The 22723-nt window shown below is 45.7% G+C and overlaps 1 protein-coding gene across 5 annotated transcripts in view; it reads left to right on the top strand.

Annotated features, from left to right (window-relative positions):
• The window catches only part of LOC117365286, a 50689-nt gene that overhangs the window by 6572 nt on the left and 21394 nt on the right, over positions 1 to 22723 (top strand). For 2 of the 5 annotated variants that reach the window (XM_033955526.1, XM_033955524.1), the window contains exons 1-2: positions 12864 to 13102; positions 13376 to 13714. The exons of 2 other annotated variants lie outside the window; for them this stretch is intronic. Coding sequence is in view for 2 of the 3 variants with exons in the window: in XM_033955524.1 (XP_033811415.1) it covers positions 13510 to 13714 (205 nt within the window). In the remaining variant the exon portion in view is untranslated. Of the gene's footprint in view, positions 1 to 12863; positions 13103 to 13375; positions 13715 to 22723 lie in introns of those variants that run through there. One more of the 5 variants, XM_033955525.1, reaches the window with a different exon arrangement.

Consider the following 22723-nt stretch of genomic DNA (forward strand, 5'->3'; position numbering starts at 1 on the left):
TTAACCAGTTCCACCTGAACCTTCTTTACTTCATTCAAATTATTTTCCTGTTTCTCCAACCTTTCATTAACCTTAGTAAGAAGCACCCCTTGTTGCTCCACTTTGGAGAAAACAGTTCCATAATCTGTTTTAATTGTAGATAAAGTCAATTTGAGATTGGAGTCCATGACTGATATGGCCTGCCATAGCGCCTCCATATCTATCTTATCTGGTTTCTTCATCTCCCCAAAACTGATAACATTCCCTCCCGAGGCACCTCTCACCTCTTCTTCCAAAGTGCAGGAAATTTCTTGATGGCTCCCATCTCCTCCTTCCATTGAAAGGCTTGATAGGGATGTCCCTCCAATGCTGGAGTCACTTTCTCCCTCTCGGGGCTATCGGGCTCCAAGCAGTCCCTGCACTTGTGCACTTCCGGGCTGGGGAGGAACCAGCCTCTGGTCCGGACTCAAAGTAGTCCGACTCTCTGCGCTGAGGTTCGCCGAGAGATCCGGGTTCCCTCCCGAAGTAACTGGGGTCGCCTCACCCATGCGAGCAAAAGCGCTCGTTATGGTAGATTGAATCAGCCGTTGAAGGGGTTCAGCCGCCGGAGGAACTGCGCGGGCGACTCCCTTCCTCTTCCCCATAACACCACCGGGTAAGAGGCACCGACACAGATTCAAGTACAAACAAGCGGAGAGCTCGCTCAGGCGTCCGCTCCCGACGCCATCTTGATCTCGCATCCAGACATTACACTGATGTTAATGGAGCATTGGAAGACTCCGGAAGGTCCCTTGTGGGTTGTCAGGACTATGGCAAAATTGTATCCATTGGCTCCTGATTTCCAAGAGCTGTTTGTCCCCCCTAAAGTGGATTGATAGCACAGGTTACCAAACATACTTCTCTACTTAGTGAAGATGGAGTAATTTTAAAGGATGCACAAGACAGTAGGGTGGATTTAGTCATCAAAGGGCAATTTGAAGCCTTTGCTCTGGGGCCGAAGGTGGAAGCAGTGACTTCCTTTGTCGCATGTGCCTGCCATACTATCCTGCGTCAGTTTCTGACAGCAGTTACTGATATTGAGAGTGGATTAAGTAGCAGATGCTCTGACATATTCAGGGTGATGAGCAAAGTCTCTGTTTATTCTATTTCCACTCGTAGAATGCTCTGGATCAGGCAATGGATGGGAGATTTTGCTTCCAAGGTTAGTTTGAGTAAGCTACCTTTCAATAGTTACATGCTCTTTGGCAAGGGGCTGGATGATTTTATGGCCAGTGTGGTAGATCATCGCACTACATCTTTGCCAGACAGTAGACCGCGTGCCCCTGGGGGAATGGGTCATGGTGCTTTTCTTGTTTTTTGATGATTTTGTCAGTACTCAGTGAGGTCTGCTTAGAGATCGTTTCAGGGGTCTCGACAGGTTTTGAGGCTCCAGATGAGCTCAGCCATCAGGTTCACACACCACAGCAGCCTCCAAGAAGTCACAGTAAAGCCAGGCCAGCAGCCTAACTCCTGTAGTAGGAAGGGAGGTTGTCAGTTTTCTGGGAGGCTTGGACAAGAATTTGCTTGGACCACTGGGTGTTAGACATTATTCGAGAGGTCTACAAGTTGGAATTCCATCATCCTCTGCTGGATTTGTATGTGGACTCTCTGGCTGGATGGCCAGAGAAAGTGATCAGGGTCTGAGTATTTGGGCTTGGACAAATACTCTATATACTTTATTGTGCTCAAGAAAGACTCCGATGACTGGAGGGCAATGCAGTACTGAAAGTGCCCCTATTCCAGATGGAGACCGTTTGTTCGGTCATTGCTTCTGTACTACCAGGGAAATTTCTAATCTTGCTGGACTTGATTGAGGCTTACTTACATATTCCTATATTTTCAGCTCACAGGAAGTTCCTGAAATTCTTGGTGCTTCCATTCCATCTGGCACCTTGCATATTTACCAAGGTGCTTCCATACATGGACGATTGATTGGTCGACTTTGACAAAGTAGTGGTGCAGATTGTCCAATTGCTGTGGGAATTGGGTTGGATCATCAATTTTCATAAACGTGACCTGGAGCCAACGCAATCCCTAGAGTACTTGGGGATCCACTTTGACATGGTGGAAGGCCATGTCTTTCTTCCAGAGCCATGCAAATTGAAGCTATGATGCCAGATTTTGAAAATCCTGGAGATGCCAGCTTCCACGGTTTGGCACTATCTCCAAGTCTATGGTAGCGACTATATAGGTCAGTCCTTGGGCAAAAGCTCATCCAAGCCCTGTTCAGTACACACTGTTGTCCCCTCAGTCTTCAGATGCTGCTGGCCTGGACAGTGGGAACGCGTCAGAGTTTGTGTTGTTGGTGGCTCCATGTCAAATGGCTTACCGCTCCGCTTCTCTTGGGTGATGCTGACAACAGATGCCAATCTTTAGGGCTGGGGGGGGTCATTGCAAGGGTCATCCAGTTCAGGGCTGCCGGTCGCCCTCTCAGAGGAAATGGTCCATTAACAGATTGGAACTGCGGGCCATTCATTTAGTACTGCAGTCATTGGAAACCACCTTGGAAAGCAAGATGGTCAGGGTCTTCTCAGACAAAGCTACAGCTGTGGCATATATTAACAGACAGGGGTGGTATTGACAGTTGAGGCCCAGTTGTTATTTCGATGGGCAGAAGTCCACCTGCAAGCACTATCAGCAGCCCATGTTGTGGGAGTGGACAATGTGCATGCTGACTATTTCATCCAGCAGATTCTAGATCCAGGGGAGTGGTCTCTTTCCCGGAAGGCCTTCAACATCATTGTACATCACTGTGGACATCAAACAGCAACAAAAAGTCACTTACTTCTTCAGCCGAAGATTTGACAATGCAGAAGCATTGGCATGGAAGTTCTAGTACAACCTTGGCCAGAGAAGGGGCTGTTGTATGTGTTTCTCCCATGGCCCATGATAGGCCATGTCATTTGAAGAATAGCAATCCACGTTGGTAGTCCTTGTTGCCCCAGATTGGCCACGTCGGCTATGGTACGTGGCTCTGGTCCATCTGCAGAGGGACCAATGTCCCTCATTCAACTCTTCTCTCATAGGATTCAGTGGCCCTGGGGGATCTGGAATAGAGAATGACAAGGGGAAAAAATTTGTCCCCATCCCCACTAACTGTCCTCATCCCCGCCCTGTCCCCGTCCCCATGAACTCTGAACCCATCCGCACAAGCCTTGAATAGTTATGATTTTATATTGAAATCATTTTATTAAAGTATAAAAACAAACAATATTCTGTACAACTCATTTTATAAATCACAAATAGAAAAAGGATCAACAAAACCTGTCTCCCCTCACAATATCCCCTCCACTATCAGGAAAAGTGAATGCTACATAGAAAATTCATCTTAACAGAATATATCGGTCACACACATAGCACACAAATGCCAAATACATAATAGCTAGCCAAAAATGATAAACATAAACTAAAATCTCAAGAAGCCACACCTTCCATGTAGTACAACACCAAAGAAATAGAAAGATCCATTTCCTCCTATACTGTGCAAAATATAAAGATCACACATGCCAGGGATGGTGTTAGGCGAAGGAGTGCAATTAAGGCAACTGCAACCTGGCTAGAGAAAGCCCTAAGCCTGCTGGAAGCTGAAGATGACACTAGCACTGATAAGCATTTCGGTTATCATATTTTCTAATCACAAAATAGAAAATACAATTTTTTTTCTTACCTTTTGTTATCTGGTTATTCATTTTTCAAGTCATGTTGGACCTAGGCTCTGATTTCTGTTTCACTCTGTCTCCTCTTAACTCACTCACCAGGGTAAATTTAGCCCTTAGATTGTAAGTAGGAAATACTTAACAATAGCTGAATGACTACTGAAAAGGCCTGAACTAAATCCAAAATAAAAATATATATGCAAAGCACATTATAATTTTTCTGTGGTTAAAATTATTTCATAATTGATACTAATCAAACTGCTTAGTAGTTAATGTAGGATTATTGAAAATTATTGTCTTAGGTTTTTATGATACATAAACATTGATTTACAATGACCATGACATAAAGGGAGTTCTGATTATTTTAGAAGGTTAAAAATGACTTATCCCAAAGAAAGGTGGTAAAGTTAAGTATGCAGTCGACTCCGCTTAAGTGCAAGGCCCCAGGACCAGACTGCCATGTGCACTTAAACGGAGTGTGTGTTTAATAGGAGTACCACTTTTTAGTCAGGCAGTCATTTAGCCAGTATCGGCAGCTACCTGGGGTGGTGGCGGCAACAGCAAGCAGTGCTGAGAGGAAGAGTGCTGGTGAGTGCTCGGCGCACTGGCATAGGTCTCCTATCTACTTGCTGCCTAAGACAGCTCATGATGCTGTAGACGTTCCAGGGGAGGGGGTGGGGGGATAGTAAATGCGATGCAATAAATATAGAGGACCCGTGATTGCATTTAACCGGAGTGAATGTAACGTGAAAGAATAGAGGTGGGACCTATGACATCAGTGTGGATAAGTGGATTGTGTGCTTATCAAAAGTGCAACTATCCGGAGTTTACGTCCATTGACTTTAATGTAAAGAAAAAGAAAAAAAACGGGACCGTGGTGGTAGGGTGCTGTTCCACCACTTATTTCTGTCAGAAGGGATGATCAGTGACACTCAGAAAAGCACACAGACAATATAAATGCATAGACAATAACCCTTTATCCCAGGACAAGCAGGCAGCATATTCTCACACATGGGTGACTTCACCGACGGAGCCCCGCAGCGGACAGCCTCAAAAGCAGACTTGCTTGAAGTTCTTTATAAGAGCTTCCGAGTGCTGCACCGCGCATGCGCGCGTGCCTTCCCGCCTGAACTAGGGGGCGCGTCTCCTGTGAGGATCCTCAGTTCAAAGTTTTCCCCGGAGCTGAGAAGACATCTTCTTTTCAGCTCTGCAGCACTTCGCCTTCTCTTCACCGCAGCTGGTTCTTATTTTATTTAAGTTTGGTCGCTGTGTCTTTTTCATTTGTGTTTCTTTTTCTTTTTTTTTTTTTTAAAAAAAAGGTTTAACTTTTTTTCTACATTGGTCTCTTTTTCGTCCGGTCGGCGGGCCTTGGGCCTAAGCCCTACCGCTCGCATCGTTCGACACGGACTTTATTTTTTCTATGTCCCGGCCTTTTACCGGGTTTAAACGCTGTTGCCATTGTAGTCGTGTGATTTCTATCACCGATCCTCAGTGCCGTTATCTGACTTGTTTAGGCCCGAGTCATTCACCTGAAGATTGTTACCGCTGTTGGACTCTTCAGTCTCGGGCTTTTCGTCGCAGTTGTGCCCAATTTCACCAACTTTTTGGCAGTATGGAGCAACCTTCTGACAAGGCCTCGGCCCTGGCGGTGGCTCCGGTCTCGAAGGCCTCGACTCCGACTTCGATGGTGGCCCCGGTCTCGAAGGCCTCGACCTCGACTCCGGCTTCCATTCCTGTGAAGGTCTCGACCTCGTCCTCTTCGATCTTGAAGGCCTCGTGGGCCCTCCTGTGAAGGCGTCCTCGATGGGTAAGTCTCCTGTCTCTCCTTCAGGTGCCGTTCCTAAGAAGCCACCAGAGTCCTCCTTACGACCTCCTTCTAAGCGTGCCTCCAAGAAAATGGAATACTCATCTTCGAGATCGCCCTCTTTGGAGCGCACTGCTGCACTTACGAGATCGGATCCTTGTGTCTCGGTGCCCATGCTCGAGGACATGTTAAAGTCCATTTTGACCACTCAGATATCCTCCATCGTGGCTCAACTGGTTCCGTCCTCGACTCTGCCTCTGGTAGACCAGCTTGGGAGCCAACCTGATCCTCCAGTCCTCGTGTCTCGAGGCAGGTCTCGCAAATTGAAGCAGCTGTCCTCCACTGATTCTTCACCTGAGCCTCCGTTGTTGCCTCGTTCGAAGCATCGCTCCAAGCATTCAAGGCATCTCGCTTCCAAGCTTCGTATAAATTCTTCTGTGGTACAATCTACTTCCATGGACACCGAGGCTTCTCTGCCTCGCTCTTCCACATCGAAGCACAAGTCTCGACTGCCGGCTGCCTCGACTCGTAGTCCATCCAGGTCGAGGACTTCTCCTTCGAAGTCAGCTCTCCGAGACTCTTCTCCTCCTGCCTCGACACATTCTATGCCTCGGACTCCGGGGACATCACCCTTGCGGAGCCTGAAGCGTAGACATTCTTTGACTCCACCTCATGTTGACAGTGCAGCTTCTTCAATTACCATGCGTCTTGAGTCTGAACCATTGTCTCAATACTCTAGGGAGGCTTCACCTTCCTATTCTGTGGCTCCACTGTCTCATAGTCCTTCTCCAGATGAGGCCTCCTCTTCAAAGTCCACTTCATTTGCTAAGTTTGTGTTTGATATGGGACAAGCTCTCAAACTGGATCCTCATTCAGACTCCAAATATACTCCTAAATATTTGGCGGATATGGAACTCTCTCATCCACCTAAAGAGTCTTTGAGATTACCTTTCACTCCAGTCCTTAAACAGACTTTCATTAGGAATATGGAAACTCCCTATTCTGTTACTGCTATTCCATCCAAACTGGAATCACGTTATCGTGCTGTTCCCTGTAAGGGTTTTGAGAAATCTCAACTATCTCATCAATCCTTGGTGGTGGAATCATCTTAGAAAAAGGCCCATCCTTCAAAGATTTATGCTGCAGTCCCTCCAGGCAGGGAGGGTCGTACCATGGACAAATTTGGTCGTCGTTTATACCAAAACTCTATGATGGCCAACCAAGTTCTTAATTATAATTACACTTTCACCAACTATTTCAACCATTTTCTGAAATTGTTGCCTTTCTTTTTATCCTGATGTTTCCAAATCACATCTTCCTGAGTTTAAGCAAATCCTCAAGACTCTTTCTCAATTGAGACTCTATGCTGCAAGCCTCTTATGATGCTTTTGAATTATCATCTCGAGCCTCTGCTTTTGCTGTAGCCATGCGTAGACTGGCCTGGCTACGTATTGTTGACATGGACCCCAATCTTCAGGATCGTTTGGCAAACTTACCTTGTCAAGGGAATGAGTTGTTTGATGACTCTATTGAAGCAGCTACTAAGCTGCTACTAAGCGCCTCTCCGAACATGAGCGCTCTTTTGCTTCTCTGATTAGACCAAAGCCCAAGCCTCAACCAGTTAGGGCATATAAACAAACTCCACGTCGTTACTCTCAGAAAACGACTCCTGCTTTTTCCAGGCCTCCACCTCACTGTCCTCAACAACAGCAGCGTCAACAAAAGTCACAAATTCCTGCTGCCACCAAGCCAGCTCAGTCTTTTTGACGTTCTAAGCTTGAGCATTCCAATCTCCCTTCCTCAGAATTCTCCTCTGCCCATAGGGGGTCGCCTTTCCACTTTTTATCACCAGTGGGAGCTGATAACCTCGGATCTCTGGGTTCTTACCATCCTATGAGAGGGATACTCTCTTCGCTTGCTTCAGGTGCCTCCAGATCACCTTCCAATCAGTCGCAACTTCCCCTTCTTCTTCACGAAGCTCAGGCTCTCCTTCGCCTTCAAGCTGTTGAGGAGATTCCTCTGTCTCAACGGAACTTAGGGTTCTATTCCCGTTACTTTCTGGTTCCAAAGAAGACGGGGGATTTGCGACCCATTCTGGACCTCAGAGCTCTCAACAAATTCCTGGTCAAGGAGAAGTTTTGGATGCTCTCTTTGCCGACCTTGTATTCCCTGATGTATCAGGGAGATTGGATGTGCTTGCTGGACCTCAAGGAGGCGCATACTCATATCCCCATTCATCCAGCTTTTCGCAAGTACCTCAGATTCAAGGTGGGGGATCTTCATCTGCAATACAGAGTTCTTCCTTTCGGCTTGGCCTCCTCCCACCAGAGTGTTCACAAAATGTCTGGTGGTGGTAGCTGCGGCTCTTCACACCCAGGGTCTTCAAGTATTTCCATACCTGGACAACTGGCTTATCAAGGCCCCCTCTCTGCCAGGGGTTATTTCAGCGACCCAACAGACTATTATATTTCTTCAAAGTCTGGGGTTCAAAGTCAACTTTCCGAAAACTCAGTTAACCCCATCTCAATTTCTCCAGTTCATTGGGGTGACTCTGGATGCTGTCCGTATGAGAGCATATCTCCCTCTACCACGTCAGGATACCTTCATTCAACTTTGTCATCAGGTCTCTCATCTTCCATCCATTTCTGCATGGCAAATGATGGTTCTGCTCGGTCACATGGTGTCTACAGTTCATGTGACTCCTTTTGCCAGACTTCACCTTCACATTCCTCAGTGGACCCTGGCATTCAATGGCAACAAGCCACGGACCCACCTTCTCAACAAATTACAGTAACTCCTTTGTTGCAGAAGTCTCTCCACTGGTGGATGCTTTCTTCCAATCTCTCCAGAGGTTTGCTGTTCCACAATCTTCCTCATCGGAAAGTTCTCACAACCGATTCGTCCATGTACGCTTGGGGAGCCCACGTAGATGGTCTCCATACTCAGGGTCTGTGGACTTCGACGGACCGTCGGTGTCACATCAATCTGTTGGAACTCAGAGCGATTTTCAATGCTCTCAAAGCTTTTCAACACCTCCTTCACGACACGGTGGTTCTTGTCCGGATGGACAACCAGGTGGCCATGTATTATGTCAACAAACAGGGAGGGACAGGATCTCACTCCCTCTCTCAGGAGACTCTGAGGCAGTGGCATTGGGCAATTCATCACAACATTTTCCTCAGAGCTGTCTACATTCAGAGTCAACACAACTGTCTGGCAGACAAATTGAATCATTTTCTGCAACCTCACGAATGGGCACTCAATTCCCCCACGCTTCGTCAAGTGTTTGCTCGTTGGGGGACCCCACAGATAGACCTTTTTGCGTCACCCCTCAACTTCAAGCTGCCTCAGTTTTGCTCCCGCATCTACTCTCCTCAATGTCTCGAAGCGGATGCTTTTCTCCTGGACTGGAGGGCTCAATTTCTTTATGCCTTCCCTCCATTTCCACTGATTCTCAGGACCCTTGTCAAACTCAAGGCAGAATGCGCCACTATGATTCTGATAGCTCCTCGGTGGTCCAGACAACCATGGTACTCCCTTCTACTTCAACTCAGCACCAGGGAGCCTCTCCTTCTACCAGTTTTTCCTTCTCTACTCACTCAGAGAAATGGATCCTTGCTTCATCTCAATCTGCAGTCTCTACACTTAACAGCTTGGTACCTTTCTACGTGACAGACTCTTCTCATTTTTCTAAGTCTGTTCAAGATATTTTACTTGCTTCCAGGAAGCCATCCACTCGCCAGTGTTACGGACAGAAATGGACTAGATTTTCTGCTTGGTGTTCCACACGTCAGCTGCAGCCAATGTCTTCCTCCTTGGCTTCTGTTCTGGACTATTTACTTCACTTGTCACAATCTGGACTTCAATCTACATCTATTCGAGTCCATCTCAGTGCTATTGCTGCTTTTCATCAGCCTCTTGATGGGAAACCTCTCTCTGCACATCCCGTTGTTTCCCGATTTATGAAAGGACTTTTTAATGTTCATCCACCCATTAAACCGCCTCCAGTGGTTTGGGATCTTAATGTTTTGGTTCAACTGATGAAACCTCCATTTGAACCACTTGACAAAGCTCACCTCAAGTATCTCACTTGGAAAGCAGTATTCCTGATTGCCCTCACATCTGCTCGAAGAGTCACAAGCTTTGGTTGCGGACCTACCTTTCACAGTTTTTCACCATGACAAGGTGGTCCTCCGTACTCATCCAAAATTCTTACCTAAAGTTGTTTCAGAATTTCACATCAATCAATCTATTGTTCTGCCAGTATTTTTTCCAAAATCTCATTCTCATCCTGGAGAAGCGGCACTTCATACTCTGGACTGCAAACGTGCCTTGGCTTTCTACCTCCAACGCACTCAACCTCACAGAACATCTCCTTAACTTTTCATCTCCTTTGATCCAAATAAGTTGGGACGTCCTATCTCGAAGCGTACCATATCCAACTGGATGGCTGCTTGCATCTCTTTCTGCTATGCTCAGGCTGGTCTTCCTCTGCAGGGTCGAGTCACGGGCCACAAAGTTCGAGCTATGGCGGCGTCTGTTGCTTTCCTCAGATCAACTCCTATTGAGGAAATCTGCAAGGCTGCCACTTGGTCCTTGGTTCATACTTTCACCTCTCATTACTGTCTGGATACTTTATCCAGGAGGGATGGCCATTTTGGCCAATCTGTTTTGCAAAATCTTTTTTCTTAAATTGCCAACTCTCCCTCCATCCCATTTTGCTTAGCTTGGAGGTCACCCATGTATGAGAATATGCTGCCTGCTTGGCCTGGGATAAAGCACAGTTACTTACCGTAACAGTTGTTATCCAGGGACAGCAGGCAGATATTCTCACAACCCACCCACCTCCCCTGGTTGGCTTCTTAGCGAGGTATCTAAACTGAGGATCCTCACAGGAGACGTGCCCCCTAGTTCCGGCGGGAAGGCACGCGCGCATGCGCGGTGCAGCACTCGGAAGCTCTTATAAAGATCTTCAAGCATGTCTGCTTTCGAGGCTGTCCGCTGTAAGGCTCCGTCAGTGACGTCACCCATGTGTGAGAATATCTGCCTGCTGTCCCTGGATAACAACTGTTACGGTAAGTAACTGTGCTTTATCATATAGTCTTGGAATTTCAAATTTCACAACTTTGCAGATTCAACTGCTAACATTTGTGGGTAACAACCAAGAAGAAATGATCTCTGACCTATATAGAAAACTTAACATCTGGCTAGCAGATAACAGTCTAATTGTTAACCCAGAAAAATCATCTGTCATGTGGCTATCATACAGCCACTCTGTAGTACATAAATTTCCTGAACTAGTTGGCAAATCCATCCAACTCGAGCACAAATTCTTAACACTGGAAATGCGTTGTAACTGAATTAAGCTTCATACCGCAAATAAGCCATGTAGTAAAAATGTGTTTTTATTACCTAAGACTATTGCAGCAACTAAAACCTGTGCTCTCTGTGAACAGTCTTTACAAAACTAACTGATGCTTTCATCACTAGTTGCTTAGATTACTGTAACACACTATTTCTAGGGTCAAGCTTAGCCAATCTATCATGCCTACAGCTAATCCAAAACACTGCAGCTAGACTCCTAACAGACACGCACAACTATGATCACATCACTCCGGTTCTGTTTGAACTGCTCTGGCTGCCAATAGCTAAGCTGATTGAATTCAAGCTACTTTGCCTAGTCTTCAAAGCCTGGCATATTCAGCTTCCTGATTATCTACATAAGAAACTAGCCAAATATCAGCCTAACAGAACTCTAAGATCATTTCATGACCAATTTGAAGTGCCAGGTCCAAGAGAAATAAAACTTTAAGCAACTAGGAGAAGAGCCTTCATATATGTGGGAACATCCTACTTCTTCTTCTGGAAACTTGAAACCTATTCTATTTCATCGATATCATGGATCCATCCAAAGTTCATTAGTGAACATCTCTCGCTAACTACTATATCTGTCACTAGTCTTCTTGGATGATAAAACTGAAGCATATGTTCTGTTTACTGGACCGGAATGAAGCTTGGAACTTGAAACTAACTAGAGTTTGCTGTAGTTTAAATTTTTATTTCTACTGTTTTTCTGATATTGATATTTATAAATCCACATTGTTAGTGTAACTATTCTTTTTTTTCCCCCTTACAATGTGACCAAAATACTTCATTTTTTTGATCTCTTGGGTTTTTTGTTTTGTTTTTAATGTTCTGTACTTTCCCTGGAGTATCTTCTTTTTTCTTCTTAATAAATAAATAAATATATATGTGTGTGTGGGATGTCTTCTCTTAGATGCTTTAATTAGATTGTAAACCCATTCAGGACAGAAAGGGTATCTCAAAATGCCTATGTATTAATATTGTAAACCTATTAATACTTATTGTTCAAACAGTATATCAAATGCAATAAGTCCAATCCACCCACAACACTAACCATTCATTATCAGCACTGTTTCTGAAGAGGCTTTCTGTACTTAAACCATTGATTCTTCTGGACCACTTGGAATTGCACTCTATGCAATAAACACCCTTACCCACTGCACTTCTGCCAAAAAATGGGAGGCAATGGAGGGGGAGCAATTTTTGGGGAAGGGGTAAAACACGGACCTGACGGACCTCGCGGATCTAAAACCGCACGCACGTCCTTAAAAATCTGAGGTCCGTGCCACTTGTAGTTAGTTTCTGGCTCTGACAAACCTCGATGACAATTTAGCGCTGACGGATCCGTCTCAGCATAGGGAGGGATAAGTATTAGGATCCGTCAGCGCTACAATGTCATAGAGGTCTGTCAGAGCCGCGGATCTCAGATTTTTAAATTTACTGAGGCTGCAGGAAACCGGTTTAAAGGATTCGTTTTAGAGCCGCTTCAGCACTGACATTTTAGCGCTGACAGATCCTAATACTTTTCCCTCCCTATGCTGAGACGGATCCGTCAGCACTAAATTGTCATCGAGATCTGTCAGAGCCAGAAACTAACTACAAGTGGCACGGACCTCAGATTTTTAAGGACGTGCGGTTTTAGATCCGTGAGGTCCGCGTTTTACCGCTTTCCGCATCAATTTGTCCAATACCAAATATGTATTCCAGGGTAGAACTGTTATCCATCATGCCTATTAAAAGGACACCCTTCCACTTCGGCTATAAAGAGCTGGATAAAGTAGCTCTTTAAGTTAAAATGTAAAACGCCTTCAGTTTATATGGTTAAAGTTTGTGCGGGGCTGTTACAGCTGACAAAGTGAAAACTGATCTGTTTGCTCAGTGTTAGTATGGGAAAGGCCAGGATATCATCTCCCACAGAATCAGGCCATCTTATATGCCGAGGAGGAGGAAACGGAGAGTCATAGCAAAGTGACAATATTCTCTGACGTACAACGTGAGACACGTAGAGCTATTATGACGGCCTTGACGCGGCTATAGATATAGGCTTAATATTGCCATCCGCAACCACTCTTCGGGAAGACCATGAGGCGCTTGTAACTTGAGCGGGGTTCACCGCACGTCTCTTTATTGGGCATGGATAGCCGAAGAGCCTAAAGCCATGGATTCTGCCCCCTATAACTCTCAGCCAGTTATGTACGGAGCACATGATAACTACAACTAACATCGAACCACCGACCGTGCCAAGCAGCAAACATCTCCGGTAAGAAGTGACAAGCAACGATTCTTGCAGATCCCAACCCCCCCCCCCCCATTTTTTTTTCTACAAAACCGCTGCGCTAACGTGTTTAGCGCCGGTCGCGGCGGTAACAGCTCCAACGCGCGCGACCAGGCGCTAAAAACCGCCCTACGGTTTTGTAAAAGGGGATGGGGAGGGGCTACCTGAAGCTAGTACTGTATGTGTGAGAGACAGGGAGAAACTTGGAGGGGAGATTCTGCTGTTTTTAATCTGCTGTGTTTTACTTCCTGGTTTTAGAGACCGTGCAATATAACAACAAAAAAAGAACCGAGGAACTAAAGGAAGAAAGCGCTGTCCCTTCAGCACCATATGGCCTCTAAAATAGAGGGCAACAAGAAGGAAAAGAGTGATATGTGACGCCAAAACAATCCATGGAAGGTAAAAAGAACGGCCGGCAGCAAAACAAGCCCAAGCAGCAAAATGGGACCAAGAAGCAACCGAACAACGGCGCCACGGAAACCCAGCAACGCCAACAGGTCTCCGAGCTGCACAAACAGGCCCTGAACCAACATCAGTGGGACGTAGACCATCAGCAATATCAATGGACGCCAGAAGAACTACACATGGACACAGAAGGTAAATCTCCCTCTGACATGGCACTACTGCAACCTCAAGAACAGCAGCTCCCTGCAGGCAGGGAACAAATGCTGGAGGAACAATCCCCCGACAAAGCAAAGCTAGAGGTATCTACTTGCCTCTCCGCCCACCTACATAGTAACATAGTAACATAGTAGATGACGGCAGATAAAGACCCGAATGGTCCATCCAGTCTGCCCAACCTGATTCAATTTAAATTTTTTTTTTTTTTTTTTTCTTCTTAGCTATTTCTGGGCGAGAATCCAAAGCTTTACCCGGTACTGTGCTTGGGTTCCAACTGCCGAAATCTCTGTTAAGACTTACTCCAGCCCATCTACACCCTCCCAGCCATTGAAGCCCTCCCCTGCCCATCCTCCTCCAAACGGCCATACACAGACACAGACCGTACAAGTCTGCCCAGTAACTGGCCTAGTTCAATCTTTAATATTATTTTCTGATTCTAAATCTTCTGTGTTCATCCCACGCTTCTTTGAACTCAGTCACAGTTTTACTCTCCACCACCTCTCTCGGGAGCGCATTCCAGGCATCCACCACCCTCTCCGTAAAGTAGAATTTCCTAACATTGCCCCTGAATCTACCACCCCTCAACCTCAAATTATGTCCTCTGGTTTTACCATTTTCCTTTCTCTGGAAAAGATTTTGTTCTACGTTAATACCCTTTAAGTATTTGAACGTCTGAATCATATCTCCCCTGTCTCTCCTTTCCTCTAGGGTATACATATTCAGGGCTTCCAGTCTCTCCTCATACGTCTTCTGGTGCAAGCCTCCTATCATTTTCGTCGCCCTCCTCTGGACCGCCTCAAGTCTTCTTACGTCTTTCGCCAGATACGGTCTCCAAAACTGAACACAATACTCCAAGTGGGGCCTCACCAATGACCTGTACAGGGGCATCAACACCTTCTTTCTTCTACTGACTACGCCTCTCTTTATACAGCCCAGAATCCTTCTGGCAGCAGCCACTGCCTTGTCACACTGTTTTTTTCGCCTTTAGATCTTCGGACACTATCACCCCAAGGTCCCTCTCCCCGTCCGTGCATATCAGCTTCTCTCCTCCCAGCATATACGGTTCCTTCCTATTATTAATCCCCAAATGCATTACTCTGCATTTCTTTGCATTGAATTTTAGTTGCCAGGCATTAGACCATTCCTTTAACTTTTGCAGATCCTTTTTCATATTTTCCACTCCCTCTTCGGTGTCTACTCTGTTACAAATCTTGGTATCATCTGCAAAAAGGCACACTTTTCCTTCTAACCCTTCAGCAATGTCACTTACATACATATTGAACAGGATTGGCCCCAGCACCGAACCCTGAGGGACTCCACTAGTCACCTTTCCTTCCTTCGAGCGACTTCCATTAACCACCACCCTCTGGCGTCTGTCCGACAGCCAGTTTCTGACCCAGTTCACCACTTTGGGTCCTAACTTCAGCCCTTCAAGTTTGTTCAACAGCCTCCTATGAGGAACTGTATCAAAGGCTTTGCTGAAATCCAAGTAAATTACATCTAGCATATGTCCTCGATCCAGCTCTCTGGTCACCCAATCAAAAAATTCAATCAGGTTCGTTTGGCACGATTTACCTTTTGTAAAGCCATGTTGCCTCGGATCCTGTAACCCATTAGATTCAAGGAAATACACTATCCTTTCTTTCAGCAACACTTCCATTATTTTTCCAACAACTGAAGTGAGGCTCACCGGCCTGTAGTTTCCTGCTTCATCCCTGTGACCACTTTTATGAATAGGGACTACATCCGCTCTCCTCCAATCCCCAGGAATCACTCCCGTCTCCAGAGATTTGTTGAACAAGTCTTTAATAGGACTCGCCAGAACCTCTCTGAGTTCCCTTAGTATCCTGGGATGGATCCCGTCTGGTCCCATCGCTTTGTCCACCTTCAGTTTTTCAAGTTGCTCATAAACACCCTCCTCCGTGAACGGCGCAGAATCTACTCCATTTTCTCGTGTAACTTTGCCGGACAATCTCGGTCCTTCTCCAGGATTTTCTTCTGTGAACACAGAACAGAAGTATTTGTTTAGCACATTTGCTTTCTCCTCATCACTCTCCACATATTTGTTCCCAGCATCTTTTAGCCTAGCAATTCCATTTTTTATCTTCCTCCTTTCACTAATATATCTGAAAAAATTTTTATCTTCCTTTTTTACATTTTTAGCCATTTGTTCTTCCGCCTGTGCCTTCGCCAAACGTATCTCTCTCTTGGCTTCTTTCAGTTTCACCCTGTAGTCCTTTCTGCTCTCCTCTTCTTGGGTTTTTTTATATTTCATGAACGCCAACTCTTTCGCCTTTATTTTCTCAGCCACTAGGTTGGAGAACCATATCGGCTTCCTTTTTCCTAGTTTTTAATTGCTATCATTTCAATATTTTAAATAGAGACGGTTCAGTATTAGTTTATTAGTTGACTTTATTATTATATTAGTAAATATTTGAGACCAAGTACTATCCTCTTTTCCCAGTCTTCGCCTCCTTATATGTTTTCCCCAAGGAAAACTGGGTATAAGTAGGTCTTCATTTGTAAATAAAAAGGAAATGGAACTGAGAAATAGAGTCAAGGGTCAAGGTGAACTATCACTGTTCAAAGAAAAGGTGTTAAACACTGTCACATGAACACTCTACATTCTTCGTCCTCTTATCCTTCATGAAACACTTGTGGGCAAAAGATGGCTGATGGGGGGGGGGGGGTCAGCGCTGATGAGGGCCAGAGATAGAGCATCACCAACAGTGCTTAATTTCTGGCATAGTTAGAGCATCTGTTTCAGGATCCCACCTCCCTTCCTCAAGCTGGAGGAGACAACCTGCTATTCTGCCGTTTGAGTTTGTAAAGATGCAGTAGAGCTCTGTTCCCTGCCCTTCCCCTAGCAATTAAGCCCTGTATTTGCAAATGAGTACTATAAAAATGTTAAGAGCATAAGAATTGCCACTGCTGGGTCAGACCAGTGGTCCATTGAGCCCAGCAGTCCGCTCACGCGGTGGCCCTTAGGTCAAAGACCAGTGCCCTAATTGAGTCTAGGCTTACCTGCGTACTAAACTAAACTAAAACTTAACCTTATATACCGGGTCTTCAACCAAAGGAAGCTCGACGCGGTTAACAATAAATTAAAAAAAATAAAGTAAACTGAAATACAAGAGAGCTAGTTTTCAAAATGTTTAGCGAATAAAAAAGTTTAGAAATTTATGGAAGAGTTGGAAGGAACTAAGACACCTCAAAAATAGGGGAAGTTCATTCCATAATTGGGGAAATTTAAACGCCAGAGAGCTGCTAAAATTCTTAACTCCTTGAATTCCTTTCCTAGAAGGAAGAGAGAGTTTAAATCGATGAATGAAAATCTATAAGCATTCCATAGCAGAGGAACAAGAGGGGCAAAGATACCATGTAAAATCTTAAAAACAATACATAAACACTTAAACTGAATTGTAAAATAAACCGGGAGCCAATGGAAAGAGAAAAGCAAAGGAGTCACATAGTCGAATTTGCTCTTTCCATAGATCAACTTCACAGCGGTATTCTGAATCAATTGTAGTCTTTGAAGGCAGTTCTTAGTGATGCCAAGATAAATGGTGTTACAATAATCTAACCGGGATAATATAATAGATTGGACCAAAACAGAAAAATGACATTGATGGAAAAGAGATCTGACCTTCCTCAACATTCATAAGCTGAAAAAACATTTCTTAACCAGAGAGTTTATTGATCCTTAAAAGTAAGAGAAGAATCAAAAAGTATTCCCAAAATCTTAGAAGAAAACTCAATTTGTAGGGAGGCTCCAGAATCCAAAAGTACTGTGGAAGGAAGATGATCCAATTCTGGGCCTAACCACAGAAGTTTAGTTTTAGCTGCATTTAGCTTCATCTGGACAGACCTAGCCCAAGTTTGAAGTTTAGAGATAAAGTGATTTATTTTAAAAGTTAAATTGGTAATATTTGGATCAATCTCAATCAGTATAAAAATGTCATCCGCATAAGTAAAAAGCATTTCCCACGCTGGCAGCTTATAAATATTCAAAGTTGTCATATAAAGATTGAACAAAATTGGGGAAAGCAGAGAACCCTGGGGAACTCCGCAAGGAAGTTGCCAGGAATTAGAAATATTACCATCAATATTAACTGAATAAGATCGGGACAATAAAAATTTAGAAAACCAAACAAGAACAACCTGATTAAGATCGATATCTGAAAGTAATTGGAGCAAAATGTCATGATGTACTACATCAAATGACGCAGACAAATCAAACTGAAGCAAAATTGAACATTTATTTTGAAGTCGTAGTTGTTGGATTTTAGAAAGAAGAGAAATCAATAAAGTTTTGGTACTAAAATTAGAACGAAACCCATATTGAAAAGGTTGAAGCAATGAAAATTTCTCCAGATAATTGGTAAGTTGACCCGCTACAATTGATTCTAATAACTTTGTCAACAGTGGTATATTAGCAATTGGTCGATAAAATGAGGGGATAATGGGGTCTAGATCTGATTTTATCCCAGGACAAGCAGGCAGCATATTCCCACACATGGGTGACGTCACCGACGGAGCCCCGCAGCGGACAGCTTCAAAAGCAACTTGCTTGAAGATCTCGAGCTTTCGAGTGCTGCATCGCGCATGCGCGCGTGCCTTCCCGCCCGAACTAGGGGGCGCATCTCCTGTGAGGATCCTCAGTTCAACGTTTTCCGCGGAGCTGAGAAGACTTGTCGACTTGGTTCCCGTAGCGTTGTGCCTTCTCTTCACCGCGGCTGAGTACTTTTTATAGTTTTCGGTCGCTGTGTTCTGATTCTATTTTATTCTATTTTATTTTATTCCATTAAAAAAACAAACAAACAAACATCCTTTTGTTTTTCATTTGACGTCGTTGGAAGATTGGGGCCTAGGCCTCTCTTCCTCGTTCTCGACACGGACTTTGTCCTATCTATGTCCCGGCCTGTTACCGGGTTTAAAAGGTGTTATCAGTGCGGCAGGACTATTTCCATCACTGATCCACATAGTCGGTGTATGATCTGCCTCGGGTCGACTCATCGCCCTGAAGATTGTCTTCGCTGCCTCACTCTTCAACCTCGTGCCTTCAAGCGCCGCTGCGACAGGTTTTTAGAACTTTTCCCTCGCATCGAGCCTGAAAAAGCTGTGGCCTCGGTCGAGGCATCTGTTAAAACCTCGACTTCGGGTCAAACCTCGAGTGCTAAAACCTCGACCTCGCCTCCTCGACAGGCCTCGACCTCGAAGACCTCCGGGTCCTCGGCCTCGAAGGCCTCGACGGTGTCCTCGAAGCCTGGATTGGGGGGTAAGTCTCCTGCTTCCTTTTCAGGTACCATCCCTAAGAAGCCGACGGAGTCTGCATCCATCCAACCTGGGGCTCCAGGTTTGACTCCGTCTTCTCGACCTTCAAAACGTGCTTCCAAGTCTAGGGAATACTCTCGATCGAGGTCGCCCTCCTTGGAACGCACGAGATCTCTTGTGACTCCAAGTCCCTTGGTCTCCGTCCCCATGTTTGAGGATATGCTTAAGTCAATTTTGACTACGCAAATTTCCTCGATAGTGGCTCAGTTGGTTCCGGCCTCGACTCTGTCTTCGCAACTCCAGCCTGAGCAGCAGTCTGCACCTCGTCGACGATCTCCTCGTCGCAGGTCTCGATCCAGGGTTTCCTCGTCGGATTCCTCGCCTGAACGGGTTGCTAAATAATCATTGTCTCGATCCAAGCATAGATCTCGGTCTTCGAAGCTCGCTTCCACGAAGAGCTCGAGGCATTCGGATCTCGCTTCCAAGATTGTGCCTCGCTCTCATAGTACCGTTGCCTCTTCAGTTTCATCGAGGCATTCGAGGTCGAGGACTCCACCTTCGAGGCGTTTGTCTCAAGATCGATCTCCTCTGGCTAAACCTCGTACTCCGCGCACCTCTCCAACTCGGAGCCTTAAGCGGAAGCATTCAGCCACTCCTCCTCTGACGGGCAGTGGAGCATCATCCATCACTTTGCACCTTGAATCAGAGCCTGTATCTCAATATTCAGGCGAGGCTTCTCCATCGTTTTCAGTGGCGCCTCATACTCGTTCTGCCTCCCCTGAGGAAGCCTCGACCTCGAAGTCTTCTTCGTTTGCGAAATTTGTTTTCGACATGGGGCAGGCGCTTAATATTGACTTACATTCCGATTCGAAGTACACGCCTGAATATCTGGCGGATATGGAACTTTCCCATCCTCCTAAGGAGACTTTGCGTCTACCCATGACACCGGTGCTGAAGCAGACTTTTCTACGTAATATGGAGACTCCTTACTCTGTGACAGCTATCCCATCGAAGCTGGAGTCTCGGTATCGCACTGTTCCATGTAAAGGTTTTGAGAAATCTCAACTTTCTCATCAATCTCTAGTGGTGGAATCGTCCCTGAAGAAGGCTCATCCTTCTAAGGTGTCTGCAACAGTTCCACCAGGACGCGAAGGGCGAACTATGGACAAGTTTGGGCGCAGACTTTATCAAAATTCAATGATGACAAATCGAATTTTGAATTACAACTATGTCTTTACTTCATATTTTAATTATTTTTTGAAGCAGTTGTCATCCTTTTGCCCAGACTGGCCCAAAGAACGCCTTTCTGAATACAAACACATTCTTTAGTCTCTCTCTCAATTGCGTCTATTCATGTTGCAGGCATCTTATGATGCTTTTGAGCTGTCCTCCAGGGTCTCGGCATTTGCAGTGGCCATGCGACGTCTTGCGTGGCTCAGAATAGTAGACATGGATCCCAATTTACAGGATCGTTTAGCGAACCTGCCGTGCCTAGGTTCTGAGCTTTTTGATGACTCTATTGAAGCAGCTACTAAAAGGCTTTCTGAGCATGAGCGCTCCTTCGCCTCTCTGCTTCGTCCAAAACCAAAACCTTCTGTGACTAGAGCTTACAAACCTCCAGCTCGTCATTACCCGATGAAGTCCACACCGGCTTTTTCTAGGCCTCCACCTAGACGGCCACAGCAACAACGTCCTCAAAAGTCTCAGGCGCCTGCTCCAACCAAAACAGCTCCGTCTTTTTGACGGTCCAGTGGTGAGCATTCCAACCTCCTTACATCCAAATTCCTCCCTACCCATCGGAAGTCGCCTTTCCCTTTTTTCATCTGTCTGGGAAACCATTACATCGGACCTTTGGGTCCTTACGGTCATCCGCGAGGGATACTCTCTGCGCCTACTTCAGGTGCCCCCAGATCACCCTCCAGGAGAGTGTCTTTCCAGTTCCTCGCAACTCCCCCTTCTTCTTCAGGAGGCTCAGGCGCTTCTTCGCCTTCGAGCGGTGGAGGAGATTCCTCCTTCCGAACACAACCTGGGGTTTTACTCCAGATACTTCCTAGTTCCAAAGAAGACGGGGGATTTGCGACCCATTCTGGATCTCCGAGCTCTCAACAAATTTCTAGTCAAAGAGAAATTTTGCATGCTCTCTCTTCCGATTCTGTACTCCCTCATGGATCAAGGGGATTGGATGTGCTCACTGGATCTCAAAGAGGCTTATACTCACATTCCTATCCATCCAAATTTTCGCAAATATCTCAGGTTCAAGGTGGGGAACCTTCACCTTCAATACAGGGTTCTTCCGTTTGGCTTGGCAACCTCTCCTCGGGTCTTCACCAAGTGTCTAGTTGTGGTAGCCGCGGCCCTTCGGGCTCGGAGACTGCAAGTTTTTCCTTACCTCGACGATTGGCTTATCAAAGCTCCTTCTCTTCCAGGGGTTACTCAAGCGACCCTTCAGACTATCTCTTTTCTTCAAAGTCTGGGGTTCCATATCAACTTTCCCAAATCTCAGTTGGTTCCAACTCGATCGATCCAATTTATTGGCGCAGTGTTGGATTCTGTTCGCATGAGAGCTTTCCTCCCCCTCAATCGGCAGGATACTCTCTTGAGCCTTTGTCATCACGTAACTTCCCTGTTGGCTCTCACGGCTCGCCAAATGATGGTCCTTCTCGGACATATGGCATCTACGGTGCATGTCACTCCATTTGCAAGACTCCACCTTCGCATTCCTCAGTGGACACTGGCGTCCCAGTGGCAACAAGCCCTAGATCCACCTTCTCGTCATATAGCGGTGACGCCTTCATTAAAGAAGTCTCTCCGCTGGTGGATGCTCTCTTCAAATCTTTCCAGAGGTTTGCAGTTTCACCATCTTCCTCATCAGAAAGTTCTCACAACAGATTCGTCCGAGTACGCATGGGGAGCCCACGTAGATGGTCTCCGTACGCAAGGGTTATGGACTGCCACAGATCGTCGATGTCACATCAATCTGTTGGAACTCAGAGCGATATTTCTTGCTCTCAAAGCTTTCCTTCACCTCCTTCACGACCAAGTAGTCCTTGTTCGGACGGACAATCAAGTAGCAATGTATTATGTCAACAAACAGGGCGGGTCGGGTTCCCACTCTCTTTGTCAGGAAGCTCTGAGGTTGTGGCATTGGGCGATTTCGCACAACATCCTTCTTCGCGCTGTTTATATTCAGGGTCTTCAGAATTGCCTTGCAGACAAATTGAGTCGTCTGCTTCAGCCTCACGAATGGACGCTCAACTCCCCCACACTTTGTCAAGTATTCACTCGATGGGGGACTCCTCGGGTGGATCTTTTTGTGTCACCCAACAACTTCAAACTTCCTCTGTTTTGTTCCCGCATCTTCTCGCCTCTTCGTCTCGAGGCGGATGCTTTTCTTCTGGATTGGAGGGGTCAGTTCCTATACGCCTTTCCTCTTTTCCCTCTGATTCTCAAAACCCTTGTCAAGTTGAAGTCAGACCATGCCACGATGATTCTCATAGCGCCTCGGTGGCCCCGACAACCTTGGTTCTCTCTTCTTCTTCAACTCAGCATCAAGGAACCTCTTCTTCTGCCAGTTTTTCCTTCTCTGCTCACTCAGAGTCAGGGGTCTTTACTTCATCCAAACCTGTAGTCTCTTCATTTGACAGCATGGTTCCTTTCTACCTGACGGATTCTGCTAAATTTTCTCAGTCTGTTCAGGTTGTATTTCTGGCT

Source organism: Geotrypetes seraphini, chromosome 8, assembly GCF_902459505.1.
Source record: "Geotrypetes seraphini chromosome 8, aGeoSer1.1, whole genome shotgun sequence".
Lineage (NCBI taxonomy): Eukaryota > Metazoa > Chordata > Amphibia > Gymnophiona > Dermophiidae > Geotrypetes > Geotrypetes seraphini.